Source organism: Triturus cristatus, chromosome 3_2, assembly GCF_964204655.1.
Source record: "Triturus cristatus chromosome 3_2, aTriCri1.1, whole genome shotgun sequence".
NCBI lineage: Eukaryota > Metazoa > Chordata > Amphibia > Caudata > Salamandridae > Triturus > Triturus cristatus.
Window position 1 is genome coordinate 652,580,690 of NC_140584.1, and position 14,436 is coordinate 652,595,125.

A 14,436-nucleotide genomic window follows, 5' to 3' on the forward strand; every position below is an offset into this window, starting at 1 on the left:
AACAGCAAATTACAGGAACAATGATTCAGGTCCCTAAGCCCAGGCACATCCCAAGTAAAAGGAAACGTATGGGAGCACCCCCTAAGGGGAAACGAGCTAAAATCCCCAAAGTGTCCAATCCTCATAAATCTGCACCTACCTGTGAAGCTCTAAACCCTGCTACATCTGCTAGTTTCCATTTGGCATCTGGTGGTTTGAAGTCCCCGTTCCCCCCACCCGTTCAATCCAACGCAGACTCTTCTACCTTCGATCTTCTCAAGCCTATAGAGAAGTTATTTAAATCATTACTCCTCCCATTATTAGAGCGAGTTACACGTCTCGCCTCCTCACTTGAGAAGCTAGAGGGTATGGTATCTGCTAACACGTCCCTGCTAGAAAAGATTGCAGTGTCTTCTATTGACCATGCAACTTCTTCTAACAATGACATTGTCGATAAATCTAGGCTTGTCTCCATTGCTCATACACCCTTGGATGGAGTACTACCTAGTATCCCGACACACAATGTCCAGGCGGTGGACGTTCCACGTCCTCAGGTTAACATTGAGGTCCCGAGAGAAACAGATTGCAATATCAACACTGCCATTAACACTAATAACATCCTTACCAACAAGTCGAATTCTGAGGTTGCTGTTTCCTATCAAAACTTTCCATCTATCAATCTCCCACCTGAGTCGCAGCCCTACACCATTATAATGTTGGATGTACCCCGGCTTCCTCAGACAAAGCCCGAGTGTCATAGTGAGCTGAAGAACAAAGTCTCACACTGGTACCCTCTTTAGTACCCAGGCCCTAAGTGCCAGGACTACCATTACTAGGGACTTACAGGGGTGCTAAAGTCCATGCCAACTGAGTTACAATTAGATGTTCCTGTTTTAGGGGAAAGAGCACTGGCACTGAGGTCTGGTTTGCAGACCTCAGTGCACTGTCGGAGTCAAAAACCAGCATCTAGTAGTTCTAAAGGAGGCAAAATGTGAGGGGACAACTGCAACACAATTCTAATTTCCTACAACCCCCAACCACCCCCACCACAATGCCTGGAGACTCAGCCCAACCCTTGAAGAGCTTTACTAGTCTGTCAGGCACGGAGAAGTAAGGAAACATGCTGCATTGTTGCAAGGCCTACTCTGCCTCACATTCCCCTATCAAGGACACTGCCTCTGGGCAGCTGACCCATCTCAACATTGTGAAATAGATTTTAACTGCTTCTTTGGTTGCCTCACTTCTTCACCTTTCCTTGGGGTCAGAGTTACCTACCTCTCCTAACCCTATTTTAGCCAGACCACACCCAGTTTACCCAAAGATGTTACCCATAACTGAAGTAACCCCACCAGGACCAGCAGGGTCAGGGGGTCTAACTTGTTATTTGACATGGGGTCAGACCACCACGCCAAGGACAGTGCAGCCATAAAGGCTAACACGCAGCAAAGGCTACTGACAGCTGTCAGTTCCCAGACCCACACATTTAGCTCTCCACTGACAGGTGTATTGGCTAAGGAATAGGGTTGTTTGGGTTCAAGGGGTCCTTCTGCTGTTTCTGAGTGTTGAGTTGCTACCTTTTGTGGAAAACATCCTTCTTCCACTCTCTCTTCTGTTAGCTGGGGTGCTCCAACCTCATACTTAACAGCTGTCTAACTAGTCAGGACTTCTTGTGGGACAGGTAAGGTCTCACCAGTGCCAACAGCAGAATCTCCTTCGCTTACTTGAACGTGTTAGAGAAGTTGCCCACCTTTCCTACACTCCTTTTTCTTGCCTTTCTTCTGGGGTCTACTTTTACTAACTGTAGGTTCAGTATCTCCAGAATCCTTCGGGGAGGTAGGCTCTGGGTCAGTACCTTCTTTGGGCTCAGACCAACCTCTGGGAGGTCCTTTTCAAGGAGACAATCAAGGGGGAGGTCTGGACTGATTACCACACTCTGCCAGCTAAAGAACCAAGCTATTTCTAAGTTTACTAAAGCCAGAGGACTTTACCCAGGACAGCCCTTACTCTTCTTGTTTCTCCTGGTAAATACTAGTCTGCAGAAACCAACCTGTCATGCACATGGTGTGATCGGCACAAGTATCATCAGGGCAGTGATTGTGATTCCATTCACCTGGATGTCATGGAAGTGTATGCTTCCCTCAGGAATCACCAACACACCTTCTGGCCTCCTTTCAAGTTCAAAGGTATAAGGAAGTCCTCATCTGAGGAGCAATCCTCAAAGGCTACACTGTCAACCCCAGTGCCTACCTTTTTGTTAGGACAAACTGAGTCCCCCCTGTAGTGCCCAACTTGCTGACAATCAAAGCAGGGGCTCTCATCTATAAACTTTTTATGCTTGGGGTCCTCACTACTCTGCTTACCACCTGAGTTGGGATGGAGGCACTAATCTCTTTCTTAGGGTTCTGGGTTACTGGGGGAATCTCTTTGGTGGGTTTACCACCTCCCTCCTTTCCCCTATGTGGGCCTAACCCCTTTTATTGGGACCTCCCCCCTGATGTTTTTTGGGAATCCTAGTCCTCACCCACTCAGCATTTTTAGCAAGCTCTCTGGGGCTTAAAAGTGATGTATCTACCAGATTCTGGTGTAACTTGTCTGGTGTACAGTTTGCTAATATGTCACATTATCAAATTATAGTCCTTCATGATCCTCCACCTTGTTTCCTTTCAGCCAGCCACTGCATGTCTTGACTGAGAAGTCAACAAATTCTACCCAAGTCTGACTCGAGGATTTGTGAGTCTCCCTGAACTTAATTCTGTACTCTTCAGTGGTGAGTCCAACACCCTCAATCAGGGTATCCTTTTCATGAGTTCACAGACTAAGCATCTACCTCATTGAGTTTCAGGAGCCTATTCTAGCACTTTCCTGAGAATAGCTCACTGAGAGCCCCATGTGTCTCTGGTGTAACCTCCTCGTTCTACAAGAACTCTCAAAGGCTGTGAACCATTAAGTTATATAATCACCCTCAACATATTTGGGGACAATCCCTTTAGGGATTTTAGGGTCGAACGTTTCCTCTCTCTCCCTATTTGTTTTTTTATTGCTGCCACCATTCAAGGGTGCTAGACCCATCTCAGTCCTTTCATTCTTTATGGTCAGGATTTTGGCATTAATGGCTGTCCTTCTGTCTAGTCTCTCAAGAACAATATCTTCATCCTCTAGCCCTTCTCTGGACCCTGAGTTGCTTGAGTAGAGGAATGCACTCTAGGTGCAGATTTTAGGTAGATGTGTGTAGGCACAACATTACCTTCTCTCGTGAATTTAAGGGAACAGCCTTCTGAAGTACTGTTCTCACTGTCATGATCACTGTCTGCCTCTTCCAAGGTGTCAGGTTCTTCTGTGGAACTGGTTTATTCAAATTCTGCAAGGAGCTCTGGGAGCCATTATTTTGTAGGGTTTGAACCAGTTTTGATTTTACTGGCTGTACAGAGGTTCCTTAACGAACAAGTTACTTACCTTTGATAACGTCTTATATGGTAGACATGATCTAGCTGCAGATTCCTTACCTTTGAATTTCCCAGGCATCAGACTGGATCCGGAAGATTTTTTTCTGAGTAATACCCCTGTGCGCTGGTATGTGGCATTGGCAGTGTTCTCTGCGCCGGAAGTGACATCTGCATCACCTATATAGGCACCACCTTGGTGCGCTCATGTGAGTTACTTTTTCACGACCACCCATGCCAGAAGCACTGAGTCATGAAGTGTACTGGCACTAGTGTGTTTGAAAACCAGGGCCATGAAAGGGGCCAGAATTGACCTTAGAAACTTGTCCGTAGAGCGAGGAGGATGGGTGGGTCGGTAAGGAATCTGCGGCTACTTCATGACTCTACCAGATAAGGCGCTACTGAAGGTAAGTAACATGTCCATCTGATAGAGATATCTAGCCGCTGATACCTTACCTTTGACTAGATACCCAAGCAATACTAATTCCACAGGAGGGACTCCAGACTAAAAACTCCTGCAGGACCGAACGGGCAAAATGGCCATCCTTGCGGAACCTGAGTATCCAGGCATTAATGTTTGGTAAACTTGTGCAGGGATGCCCACGTTGCTGCCTAACAGATGTCCAGGACTGGAACTCCACGTGCTAATGCAGTGGTAGCTGCCTTAGCTCTGGTGGAATGAGCCCTTAAGCCTTCAGGAGGCTGCTTCTTTGCCAGAGCGTAGCGAATTTTGATGCAGAAAACGACCCATCGTGAGATGGTCCTTTTCTGCACCGCCTGACCTTTCTTTGCACTAAGTTCTTCTTAGGTTCCTGACGGCCTAAAAAGAGCCAGACATCACAGAGTCAGACCAGCAGAGAAGACTGCAAAGAAATCCTGACTTAACCCCAGCCCTACCAGCGTGTCTGCAGCCTTCAATGATCCTGCACGAAAAGACGAATCGTACTGCAGCCCAGCAACCTCCAGAACCTTGGGAGGACTGCCTGCCTTTGACAAAGATCAAGATCTTCAGTGAACAGCGGATCTGTTCCTCAGCAAAAAGCTTAAAGTAAAGCCTCTGTGACCTGAATAACCGCATAGCTTGACCCCGGTTCCAGGTCTGCACCCGACACCTCCGGCCTGGGTCTAAGTGGCCTATCGGGCCCAGTAAGGTTCCCCAGTGCTCCAGAGTCCACTGTGAGCTGACCTCTCCTGAACTCCTCGACGCCGCCTTCAGCCTCTGCACAGGGACCCCCCCAACCGCGAGGGGGGGTAAGCTGGTAAGCTGTTTCGGACAACGAAAGACATCCCTGCACCCGTCTGCCCTGGGCCTTGGTGAAGAGTACCATAGGTGTCCCTGTGTCCATGAGCATCGCAACCTACCTGTTCAGCTGTTGGTTTCTGGCCTGAGCCTGAACCCTTGTCCGATTGGGACTTTCTCAATTACTGTGCATTGGGCACCCAACCCTGTATTGGCCCCCTGCACCCAGCTGCCCCGGTGCAGCTGGTGGTGTAGTGTTGGTGCTGCTTTGGACCCTGTCCAGTGCTTGCCTCAAACCCCTGGAGACTGGTCTCCCAAGCTGCTGCTACTTACCTGTAAGCAGCCCCTGTTCGATTGCCCCAGTCCCTATGAATTTGTATTGGGCGCCCAATCTCGAACTTGCATCCTGCATCCTCCCCCAACCCCCCCATTACCGCTGTTAACTTCTGAAGACTGGTCTTGTAAGTCAATGTTACCTATATGTATGGTGAATGTTTTTCTCCTCCCATAGGTTAAGATTGCAAAGACCGAAAATTGCACTGTGTCCACTTTTTTTAATTGAAAAGTATTTATACCGAAAAACATATTTACCTAAGACAGAAGTTCTGTGGTTCTGCAAAATAAATACAACCATGTATTATATTTATAAATTGATCTGGGATTGAGTCTGAGGTCTCATTTGTTGCCACTGTATGTACAACAAATGTTTTACACTACCCCCTTGTTAGATGGGGGTCTCTAGTTGGCAGAGGTAGGTACCTTTGACCAAAAAGGGACCCTTGCTTCTAAGTCAGGGAAAGGGGATTACACTCCTGGATAACCCCTGCTCACCCCCTTGGTAGCTAGGCACGAGCAGCCAGGCTTACCTCAGAGGCAGTGTGTTAATCATTTGTGAACACATACAGTAATACAGTGAAAACACTACAGATGGACACCACACAGGTTTTATAAAAATAAGTATTCTTTATATAGACTTAACACAAGACCACAAACGATAAAAATCCACAATACTGCACTCAAAATAGACTTAAAGATGGTAGAAGTAACTTAGTTCAAGTTAATCATAAATGCGACACGTTTCTCACAAAAGTACCTGGATGTGTAACGCAAAACAAACAAAAGGTTCGCAGGGAGGGAGATGCGTCGGTTCCTTCCTTCGGGGGAGGTGATGCGTCACTCCTCAATGCCAGGGGCGGCTGGTGACATTTGAAAGTGGTGTGGCGTAAAATGATTGTCCTAATGCAGCGCAACGAGTGTGTTGCTGTTTGGTGTAGCGCCAACAATTTGCCTTTCAGACACGTCAGAGCGCACGATGTTCCAGAGTAGAAGAGCAGAGTGCACTCTCATGTTTTCCAACAGGATTCAAATAAATATTACAAGCCTACTAGATCGTATTTTGTAGAGCGTCAACATGGTGCCTTCAAGGCACATCAGAATATTTTGAGAATCTGGAGTGATAATGTATTCATAAACAGCAAAAGACAATAATGCAGTTATTGGTGTTTTGCGTAGCGCCAACACGCTGCCTTCCAGGCACTTCAGTGCGCTTAGATAGCCTGCAATGATCAATCCAAAGCTAGGTACGTAACACGATCATGCTTAAGAAGCAGGGACACATTGCTTTAGTTATGTGTGTAGTTATTTAGTCATTAGTATTCTGTGTAGTGCCATCATGTTGCGCCCATACACTGCTGCAGCGCCAGGATTGGCTGAGGGCACAGCCTACTCCTCGCCCGCCGCCTGCCCATTAGGAGACCGAGGGGCTCCTAATGGGCATGCGCAAGGCAGTAAAAACACAAGTACGCATGACTGGGCACGGGCTAAAAATTACTCTCCATGCCCACTCATGCACACTTGTGCTGTGCTGCCGCAATGCATGTCAGTCAACATGACGCCGGACCGCCCACGGTCCGACGTCATGCTGACTGACATGCATTGTCAGTTCTCCCCACCCTCGGCGTCTCTGAATTTAAGTAAACTAAGTTCTGAGACACCGAGGGAGCTGCGGGCGCGGGCGGGTGCGCGGGGCGGGGGGGCTACGCCCCAACGCCCCAATGGACGATCCGCACCTGCTCAATGCTTGTGCACAGTAGGGGATGCGTCCTGTTCCTTACCGGAGAGGAGGTGATGCGTTGATTCTCGTACTGGGTTCCGGTTACGATGCGGCAAGATGGCGCCTCGATGCGATGTGACAATCCAGTGCAATGCGATAAGATGGCGCCTTTGATGCGATGCCACGACGTGAAGAAGATGCGTGCACACCTGGCTGCTGTGCGGCAAACTCTGTAACTTTGGAGCCGCGACAGACCCTGCAACACGCTTCTCTGGTGATGCGACAGCAACCCCCGTGGTGGTGACACACTTCTCCGGTAATGCATCGGTAAACAGCTGCGACGAAGGTACACTTCTACGGCGATGCAACGGCAACAGCTGCGACACGCTTCTTCTCGTTGAGTCACGCTTGCAGCTCCCAGCGACACGCAGGCTTCTGCAGACTGAATTCCCAGCAAGAAAATTCAGGGAGGAGCTGGTGGTGAAGTCTTTTGTCCCTGAGACTTCAGCAGGAGGCAAGCACAAGTTCAAGCCCTTGGAGAAATATTCTGCAAGATGATGAAACTTCTTTAAAAGTTCCTTCTCCTTTCCTTGGCGCACAAGTTACTTACCTTTGGTAAAGATATATCTGTAAAAAACCTCAGTAGTGATAGATTCCTTACCTTAGAATTTCCCCCAGATGTCAGACTGGATCCGGAACGTTTTCGTCAGCTGTACCCCTCTGCATCGGTAGGCGTCGTCATGCAGCTCTGCATGCGTCGCTGACATCGTCGGCACCGAGATGACGTCGCTGGAGCTACTTAGACACGCCCACGAGTGCTGACGTCAGTTCTATCGATGACTTTCTGTGCCAGGAACGCAGAGCCATGCAAGAAACTGACCACTGGTGCCATGAAACTAGGGCCCTGAAAGGGATGATCTTAACCCTAAAAATCAGTTCGCAGAATGGGGAGGATGGGTGGGATGGTTAGGAACCTATCACTACTAATGTTTCTTACAGATATATCATTACCGAAGGTAAGTAACTTGTGCATCTGAAAGAAACACGTAGTGATAGATTCCTTACCTTAGAATAGATACCCCAGCAATACCAACCCCGGTGGTGGGTCTGCGAACCAAGATCACACCAGAAAGTCCTGGAGAACAGAACGGCCAAAGAAGCCATCTCTACGGACTTGGCTGTCCAGGCAGAAGTGCTTGGTAAACGTGTGCAGCGAGGCCCACGTAGCTGCCTGACAGATGTCATGCAAGGGAACTCCCCGTCCCAAAGCAGTAGTGGCTGCCATCGCCCTGGTAGAATGGGCGCGCAGCCCCACCGGAGGCTCCTTTTTAGCCAAAGAATAACAAGCCTTTATGTCCAAAACTACCCACCGAGAGATGGTCCACTTGTGCACGGCCCGACCTTTCTTAGCGCCCACGTAACCAACAAAGAGCTGTTCGTCCACCCGGAACTGTTGTGTGTGGTTTAGGTAGAATGAGAGCGCACGTTTTGGGTCCTGATGGTGGAGCCTCTCTTCCTCTTTTGAGGGATACGGAGGTGGAAAGAAGGTGGGCAAAGTTATGGTCTGCCCGATGTGAAAGACAGTGACAACCTTTGGCAGAAAAGATGGACGAGTCCTTAGAACCACTTTGTCCGGATGGACAGAGAGAAAAGGAGGTTTAGAAGAAAGAGCCTGGAGCTCACTCACTCTTCTGGCAGAGGTGATGGCCACCAGGAAAGCTGTCTTTAAAGTGAGAAGACGAAGAGGAAAGTTACGAAGAGGAAAGTTGTGAAGTGGCTCAAAGGGAGCACACATAAGATATGTCAGAACCAGGTTTGAAGTCCCACTGAGGCAATATGAAAGGTAGAGGAGGGAAAAGATGAGTAATGCCTTTAAGAATCGATTTACAACCGGGGACTTGAAAAGGGAAGGCTGGTTTGGAAGCCGAAAAAAAACTGAAATGGCCGAGAGATAGCCCTTGATAGTGCCTAGACCAGAGCCCTGCTGGGCCAAAGAAAGAAGGAATAGAAGGACCTCTGAAAGAGGAGCAGAGAGGGGATCCACAGCCTTTGCTGTGCACCATGCCACAAACTTATTCCACCTGCAGGCGTATATACCGTCTTAGTGGAGGGACACCTGGCTGCCAAGATTACATCACAAACTTCGGGAGGCAGGTCAAAAGCTACTCGGGAGGATAAACCCGAAACTGCGGCGAATCCAGAACCGCTCCGATGAAGAGAAGCTTCTGAGAGGGAATCAGGTGCGACTTCGGCACGTTGATGGAGAACCCCAGCAAATGCAGGAGGTCGGCCCTAGTCTGGAGGTGAGAGACGACTGCCTGGGGCGAGCCTGCCTTCAACAACCAGTCGTCGAGATAGGGGAAGACTGGAATCCCTGATCTGCGCAAATGAGCTGCGACCACCACCATCACTTTCGTGAACACCCGAGGGGCGCTGGTAAGGCCAAAAGGGAGCACGGTGAATTGAAAGTGCTCGTGGCCTACTGTGAACTGCAGGTAACGCCGGATGGCCGGCAGGACGGGAATATGAAAGTAAGCGTCCTGCAAGTCCAACGCTACCATCCAATCTTGCGGGTCTAGAGCAGACAAGACCTGAGCAAGTGTGAGCATCTTGAAACTCTCCTTCCGGAGGAAGTGATTGACGTTCCATAGGTCTAAGCTGGCAGATGAAAACAGCTTCTAGCCAAGCTGTTCCTGCTTCTTGGATTCCCTATCCGGAGGTGTGGAAGGGAATGCGCTCTGGGAAACAGAGGCTTGGACAACCAAGCTCTCGGGAGTGGGGTGTTGGGAGAGAAAGAGGGAGTCGCCTGGAGCCTGGGGGGAACAACCTTTACAACGCAACTTTTACAACGCACTACCATTACAACGCATTTTTTACAACGCATAATCCATTACAACGCATGATATTACAACGCATGACACTACAACGCATTTTTAAAAACTACCTTTACAACGCATTCCATTACAACGCATACTACCATTACAACGCATACCATTACAACGCATAATATTACACTATACTATCCAACACTTACCCTACTGATGCACCCCCTGGAGTTAGATTAGTAATTTTTACCCCTATACTATCCAACACTTACCCTACTGATGCACCCCCTGGAGTTAGAATAGTAATTTTTACCCCTATACTATCCAACACTTTCCCTACTGATGCACCCCCTGGAGTTAGAATAGTAATTTTTACCCCTACACTATCCAACACTTACCCTACTGTTGCACCCCCTGGAGTTAGAATAGTAATTTTTACCCCTATACTATCCAACACTTACCCTACTGATGCACCCCCTGGAGTTAGAATAGTAATTTTTACCCCTATACTATCCAACACTTTCCCTACTGATGCACCCCCTGGAGTTAGAATAGTAATTTTTACCCCTATACTATCCAACACTTTCCCTACTGATGCACCCCCTGGAGTTAGAATAGTAATTTTTACCCCTATACTATCCAACACTTACCCTACTGATGCACCCCCTGGAGTTAGAATAGTAATTTTTACCCCTACACTATCCAACACTTACCCTACTGTTGCACCCCCTGGAGTTAGAATAGTAATTTTTACCCCTACACTATCCAACACTTACCCTACTGTTGCACCCCCTGGAGTTAGAATAGTAATTTTTACCCCTACACTATCCAACACTTACCCTACTGTTGCACCCCCTGGAGTTAGAATAGTAATTTTTACCCCTACACTATCCAACACTTACCCTACTGTTGCACCCCCTGGAGTTAGAATAGTAATTTTTACCCCTATACTATCTAATACTTACCTTAAATGTAATTTAATATTATGCGTTGTAATGGTATGCGTTGTAAAGGTAGTATGCGTTGTAATGGTAGTGCGTTGTAAAGGTATTTTTTAAAAATGCGTTGTAGTGTCATGCGTTGTAATGTCATGCGTTGTAATGGATTATGCGTTGTAAAAAATGCGTTGTAAGTGCATGCGTTGTAATAGTGTGCGTTGTAACGTCATACATCCGGAGCCTGGCGATGGCGGCGGGCCATGTTCCAGTCCACAGGAGCCCCTGTGTTGGGCCTGGACCAAGTGCCCAAAAGGACGTCAGAAAGTGCGTCATTAAAAGGCAGCAAGGGCTCCAAAGAGGTTGCCGTCGGGTGAAGCACTTCAGTCAGGAGGTTAGTCCTGACGGCCACCGTAGGGAGTTCGAGGTGGAGGGCCTCGGCTGCCCTACGGACTACCACTGCGTAACTGGCTCCCTCCTCCGTAGCCACGGTAGGAGGAGACAGCATGCCAAGGTCAGGTGAGGTGCCAAGACCACTGGCATCCCCCAAATCCTCTGCCCAGTTCGGATCATAATCACACTGCTGTGTGAGAGGGTCCTCAGACCCCTCCCAGTCCTCCCCTTCCTCCGAAGTCTGCGAAACAGGCTGAAAATAAGGAGGAGGGACATAGGGGAAAAATGGCCTCATTGGTGTCGGGATCAGCGCCGAACGGTGCCGATGCGGCACCGTGTCCGGTTCAGGGCTGAAACTGGGGACGACGTTGTCCCGAGGAACGGGCGACGTCAGAGGTGTTGCTGGTGGGGTTGGTGGAGGTGTTACAAGGTCAACCTGCGTCGACCGGGGTCCGATCCCGGATCCCGGGGGGTCCTGCGGTGCCGGAGCCGCCGATGATGGAAGGACAGGACCCCCTGTCGGGCCCGTGGGACCCGGAGGCGCACCGGCTGGGCCAGACGGCCCAAAGAGTCGGGCCATGGCAGCAAGAAACTCTTGCACCTGAGCAGGCGTCACTGATGGACCCGGAAAAGGTGGGTAGGCCAGCGGCGATGTCGCAGGCTCCGCGGGAGCCGCGGGGGTGGCACCACCCACACCCGCACCCTCAGCCGCATCGCTCGACGAGCAAGGGTAAGTCGAGGAGCGACGACACGACTTCAACCTCTTTTTGGAATGCTTCGACTTACCTGACCCCGAGTGCGAAGACAATGGGCCCGATTCACAGAACTAACTTAAGACAAAATCCTAAACTTACTACCATTTTCGTATTCACAGAAGGTACTTACTCATTTTGGTATTCACAGAAGACACTTACTCATTTCGGTATTCACAGAAGTTAGGAGTCCTAAGTTTAGGACTCCTAAATGCCTTCTGTGAATACCGAAAGTCTTAAAATTAGGATTTTTCTCAGTTTAGGAGTCCTAAAGTTAGGACTCCTAACTTTACTACTACTAAACTGAGAAAAATCCTAATTTTAAGGCTTTCGGTATTCACAGAAAGCATTTAGGAGTCCTAATGTTAGGAGTCCTAACTTTACTACTACTAAATTGAGAAAAGTCCTTATTTTAAGACTTTCGGTTTTCACAGAAGGCATTTAGGAGTCCTAAACTTAAGGAGTCCTAACTATACTACTACTAAACTGAGAAATATCCTAATTTTAAGACTTTCGGTATTCACAGAAGGCATTTAGGAGTCCTAAAGTTAGGATTCCTAACTTCTGTGAATACCGAAATGAGTAAGTGCCTTCTGTGAATACCAAAATGAGTAAGTGCCTTCTGTGAATACCAAAATGGTAGTAAATTTAGGATTTTGTCTTAAGTTAGTTCTGTGAATCGGGCCCGAAATCTTTACCAGAGTACGTATGACCCCATAATTGTTTCTAAAAGGACAAACCATGCTGGGGAGGTATCCACCAGCGATAACCCGACAGGAGGCTCCTGAAGCTTAGTGGAGCCCAAATGTGTGCTAGATGGAGCTGGAATTACATTGAATATTTGCAGCATGTCCTCTTTGAAAGCCTCCTTCTGTTGTGGGGTCAGCGATGGCCTAGAGATCCCAAGGTACATTGACACCAACTGATGTACAGGCTCAATGACTGGTGACCTAGAGGGATTGCAGTTTACATCTAGGCGCTCATGCACCTTATCTTGGAGTTGAAAAGACAGGATGCAGTTATTTTCTGCTATACCTTTTGTACTCATCTTTGGACTTAGACTTTGAGTTTCCAGTTGATTTTAAGTCGAAAGTGTAGCAGTCATGGTAACAGACTTGGAAAGAGTCCAGGCCCATATCGTGAAGCAGGATCAGGATGTACATGAAGATTGCACTTTTTTCTTGTGTTTAGCAACATACAGATACACCTTCCATTCTCGAATTGCCTTCGGTGCATGAGGGCACACTTATCACAAATCTAATAGTCGTATCTCAAGCCATTGTGTCCTGAGTCTAGGCACCAGAGAAAAAGATTGTGCAGGTCAATTACAAAAATCGGATTCCTGCAGTTGCTGAATAGCTTCAATCCTGTCATTTACCGTAAGGGCAATACACCTTAACACACTAAGGAATGTTTGGAAGTCACTGGAAAACCAACAAATTCTGGAGCAGAGCTCTGGATTTGTGTGAGAAGGTCCAGGAGGAAAGGAACTGATGTCAGCGCGCCAGGGTGGAATTTATATATGATCAGGGCCGGACTGGGCACTGAAACCGGCCCTGGCAAACAGCTCGGCCGGCCCCCCTGGGGTGAGGGAAGGTGCATCCGAGCTGTTTGCGAGGGACGGTTTTGGCCGATTTTGTTACAGGGGGCCATTTTGCCGACCCCCGGTAACAAAAACGGCTCCCGCGGGGCCCAAAACCGGCCCCCAACCTGGCAGCCCACCGGGGAAAAGCCTGGTGCCCGCTACGGCCACTCCGGCCCTGTATGTGATATGGAGCAAAGACAGAGCTGAAAGACACCACCCAGTGGCATGCGGGAGCACTGCTTAAAAAAATCTCCAGATAAAGTCTGGGACCTAGGGATTATTCTAAATGGGCAAATCTGCGGTTAGAAGTATACCATCAGAAATTATTGTACCAAGATATTTTGAAACATCCCATCAACCAGCAGCTCTAGCCAATCACCAAGTGCCTACTCTTGACCTACTGTCAACATCCCCTTCATCCAATTCTGAAGCTGGGAACATAGATTCTCCTTTGTGAACAAACCAAAACATGAAAATAGGCTTAAGAATTGACATTAGGCATACAAACTATTTTTCAAATGTTTAGAAAGCCATTGTTTAGATTTCATATGGAATAGGCCATGAAGGAAATTGTATAGCAGTGGCAATGACTATGGAAAGACTTTTTTAGCTTGCGTCCTGTGATTGCATGCATGGGCAGTTATTTCAATTACTGTGATCACTGTACTTCATGTCCTATCTCTACATGTGGTGTGCTACACAGGTCACCCACAAGATACTCGCTCTTGTGAGTTTTTTACCTTTGGCTGGGTAGCAAGCCACTTTCAGGCTGACGGGCTGGGATGCTGGGGATATGTCCGGAGAAACGTCGTCTTCCAATGGAACTCATTAAGTACTCTTCCTGCTCACTTACCACACTGGGCATGCTCAGAGAATCATCTAGGCGTAAGAAGTAAATAGAATAGATCATTGAGCTATTAGAACCAACATAGTTTAAAGAATTGTGTGTTTTGACTACCTGAGTAAAGACATATGGATTGAGTACATTATGGATCAAGCAATCACTTTGCAGAATATTAAGAGGCAATCTAAACCACTTTCTTAAAATATTTAATTTTTGTGATCTAACAACATCAGTGGACACCTTCAGGTTAACTGAATCAACATAAATGCCACGGGCATGCCATTCTGAAATCTTGAGGATCAGAGGGGATGACTTTGTAAAGCAATCCTAGTCTGGAGAACCAGTGTATAAATTCCGATGAAGTTACACTTACCTTCAAATTGTAACACT

At 47.9% G+C, this 14,436-nt stretch overlaps 1 protein-coding gene across 1 annotated transcript in view; it reads right to left on the reverse strand.

The window, feature by feature from the left end:
• The window catches only part of UNC80 (unc-80 subunit of NALCN channel complex), a 3,271,126-nt gene that overhangs the window by 378,774 nt on the left and 2,877,916 nt on the right, over positions 1 to 14,436 (reverse strand). The window contains exon 59 of the mRNA XM_085648598.1: positions 13,943 to 14,081. Coding sequence (XP_085504724.1) covers positions 13,943 to 14,081 — 139 coding nt within the window. The remainder of the gene's footprint in view (positions 1 to 13,942; positions 14,082 to 14,436) is intronic.